A 3514-nucleotide genomic window follows, 5' to 3' on the forward strand; every position below is an offset into this window, starting at 1 on the left:
CGTTGCCCCCAGCCCCCCAGTGCCCCCCAGTCTCCCCATTGCCCCCATTGCCCCCGTTGCCCCCCGTTGCCCCCAGCCCCCCAGTGCCCCCCAGTCTCCCCATTGCCCCCGTTGCCCCCCATTGCCCCCCGTTGCCCCCGGCCCCTCTCACCCGGCACCAGCAGCGTGGAGGGGGCCCCGGGGGGGGGCTCCAGCGGGGCGCTGAGGGGGACCCCGTCCCGCAGCCAGAGCAGGCGCACGGGCTCGGGGGGACCCCGGGCGCCGCAGCTGAGGTTGAAGGGGGTGTCGACCCCCACCTCCAGGTCCTGCGGCTCCTCCGAGAAGAAGGGCAGCCCTGGGCGGGTTTGGGGTGTCAGCGGGGCGCCGGGGGTCCCGGAGGGTGCCCCCCACCCATGGGTGCTGCCGCTCACCCGCCAGCTCCAGGTGAGCCTCGGTGGACAGGAGCTGCTCCCCGCCGGCGCGCGCCCAGCACTGGTAGCGCCCCGCGTCCGAGGGCTGCACGGCCGGGATGCTGCGGGGCACCGCGCCGTCAGCACCGGAGGGCACGGTGCGGGGCGACGCGGCACGCCGCGGCACGGGGCGGCATGGGGCGGCACGGCATGGGGTAATATGGCATGGCATGGCACGGTATGGCATGGTATGGCACGGCGCGGCACGGCGCGGCACGCCGCGGCACGGTACGGCATGGGGCGGCACGGCATGGGGTAATATGGCATGGCATGGCACGGTATGGCATGGTATGGCACGGGGCGGCACGGGGCGGCGCGCCACGGCACGGTACGGCATGGGGCGGCACGGCATGGGGTAATATGGCATGGCATGGCACGGTATGGCATGGTATGGCACGGGGCGGCACGGGGCGGCACGCCACGGCACGGTACGGCATGGCGTGGCACGGGGAAACATGGCACGGCATGGCATGGTATGGCACGGGATAACGTGCCATGGCACGGCATGGGGTAATATGGCATGGCATGGCATGGTATGGCATGGGGAAACGTGGCACGGCATGGCATGGGGCGACACGGCATGGGGTAACACGGCACGGCACGGCACGGTATGGCACGGGGCAACACACCATGGCACGGGGCAATGCGCCATGGCAGAGCATGGCATGGGGCGACACGGCATGGGGTAACACGGCACGGCACGGTATGGCACGGGGCAACACACCATGGCACGGGGCAATGCGCCATGGCAGAGCATGGCACGGGGCGACACGGCATGGGGTAACACGGCACGGCACGGTATGGCACGGGGCAACACACCATGGCACGGGGCAATGCGCCATGGCAGAGCATGGCACGGGGCGACACGGCATGGGGTAACATGGCACGGGATGGCACGGGGCAACGCGGCATGGCACGGGGCGACACGGCACGGGGTAACACCGCATGGCACGGCACGGGGCAACGTGGCACGACACGGCACGGGGGGACGCGGCACGGCACAGGGCACCATGGCACGGGGCGCCACGGCACAGGGCAACGCGGTGCGGGCCGTGTGGCCCGCCGTGGCCCACCTGAGCTGGCTGGTGGCCAGCCAGACGTCCTCGCTGAGCGGCACCTGGGCCTGGTCGCTGTCGGCCAGCTCCAGCGGGCGCCCGTCCCGCCGCCAGCCCATTTCGGGGGGCTCGCCGGCCCCCCGCACCCGGCACCGCAGCCGCGCCGTCTTGCCCAGCGAGGTGGTGATGTTGGAGGGGTTCTCCAGGAACGACAGGGCTGGGGGGGACAGGGCACCGGCACCCTCGGCGGGGGTCCTGGGGGACCCCCACGGACCCCGGGACCCCCACTGCCCCTGGGACCCCCACCAGGACCCCCACCACCCCTCGGGACCCCCCCGGGACCCCCACTGCCCCCTGGGACCCCCACTGCCCCTGGGACCCCCACCAGGACCCCCACCACCCCTTGGGACCCCCCCGGGACCCCCACTGCTCCCCGGGACCCCCACCGCCTCCCGGGGACCCCCACCACCCTCTAGGACCCCCCCAACCCCCTGGGACCTCCCTGGGACCCCCCCTGCTCCCCACGACCCCTCTTGCCCTCTGGGACCCCCCCTGCTCCCCAGGACCCCCCCCTCCCTCTGGGAGCCCCCCCACCCCCTGAGACCCCCATGGGACCCTCACCACCCCCTGGGACCCCCCCTGCTCCCCAGGACCCCCCCAACCCCCTGGGACCCCCCCGCCCCTGGGACCCCCCGCGCACCCCCAAGCCCCCCCCCGCCCTCCGGGTCCCCCCCTGCTCCCCAGGACCCCCCCAACTCCCTGCCCCCCCCAAGCCCCCCCCGCCCTCCGCCCCCCCCCACCCTGGGACCCCCCTGCTCCTTCTCGCCCCCCCCGCTCCACCCGGGACCGGCTGCCCCCCCCCCCCCAAGACCCCCAAGTTCCCGGGGTGGGGGGCACGGTGCCCCCCCCAACAGGACTTTTTGGGTGGGGGGGGGGAACCCTCCCGGCCACCCGGGTCCCGGCGGGGGGGGGGGGGGGGGGGGCCGTGGCGGGGCGTGGGAAGGGAAGTGGGGGGTCACGGCCCCCCCCGCTCCCCCGGGAGCCTTCAGGCATCCCCGGCATCTGCCCCCCCCCCCAACCCCGGGAGGGGGGGGCCCGGGGGGGGCCCGGCCGCCGTCCCCGCCCCCCCGCCATAACCAGCCCCAGATGTCTGGCCGCGGCGGCGGGGACGGGCGGTGGCCCCGGGGCGGGGGGGGGGACACGGGGACACGGCGACGACAGCGTGCCCCCCCCCCCCCGCGCCCCCCCCTCCTCCGCTGCTGGGGGGGGGCACCCCGCTATGGGGCAGGGGGGGAGATGGGGCGGCCCCGGAGCATCCCCGGGGGGAAACTGAGGCACGGCGCGCACCCCCCCCCCCCCCAAAAAAAAGGCTCCTCCCACCCAAAATGTCCCCCCGAAAGGACCCTCCCCCCCCAGGGCCCCCCCAAAGCCCCTCGGAAAGGGGGTGCCCCCCAAACCGGCCTCTCCCCCCCCCCCCAAGCGCTTCTCCCCCCTCCCCGCCCCGCCAGCGGGACCCCCCGCAGCCCTTTTGGGGGTCGTCCCCCCCCCGGGACCCCCCCACTCACCGGGAGCGGCCGGTGGCGAGCCCAGGGCGGCGGCGAGCGCCAGCAGCGGCAGCAGCAGCGGGCAGGGCCCCCCCATCGCCCCCGCCGCCACCGGCACCGGCACCGGGACCGGGACCGGGACCGGCGGGAGGGGACGGGAGCCGGCGGCTGCGCCCCGCCGGGACGGGACGGGCAGGGGTTAAGGGGGAGGAGGAGGAGGAGGAGGAGGAGGAGGAGGAAGGACGGGGATGGCGGAGGAGGAGGAAAGTTTTTGCCGGGACGCAGCGACCGCGCCCGAGGGGGATGGGGGGGGGCGGGGGGGGGGCGAGCGGGAGCGGGGGGAGCCCGGACCGGGAGCGGGGGGATGGAGCGGGAGGGGGGGACCCCGAACCGGGAGCAGGGGACCCCCGAACCGGGGGGGATGGAGCGGGAGGGGGGGACCCCGAACCGGGAGCAGGGGACCCCC

General features: G+C 76.2%; 1 protein-coding gene across 1 annotated transcript in view; it reads right to left on the reverse strand.

Annotated features, from left to right (window-relative positions):
* The window catches only part of AXL (AXL receptor tyrosine kinase), a gene marked incomplete at its 3' end in the record, with an annotated part of 4096 nt that extends 872 nt beyond the window's left edge, over positions 1–3224 (reverse strand). Inside the window, exons 1-4 of the mRNA XM_082333497.1 lie at positions 3070–3224; positions 1523–1721; positions 411–511; positions 152–334 (exon numbers count right to left, since the gene is read on the reverse strand). Of these exons, the coding sequence (XP_082189623.1) occupies positions 152–334; positions 411–511; positions 1523–1721; positions 3070–3145 (559 nt within the window). The 5' untranslated portion in view covers positions 3146–3224. The remainder of the gene's footprint in view (positions 1–151; positions 335–410; positions 512–1522; positions 1722–3069) is intronic.
* Between the last annotated feature and the right edge of the window lie 290 nt (positions 3225–3514).

This window comes from Platalea leucorodia, assembly GCF_965183815.1.
Source record: "Platalea leucorodia genome assembly, chromosome: 26".
Taxonomy (NCBI): Eukaryota; Metazoa; Chordata; class Aves; order Pelecaniformes; family Threskiornithidae; genus Platalea; species Platalea leucorodia.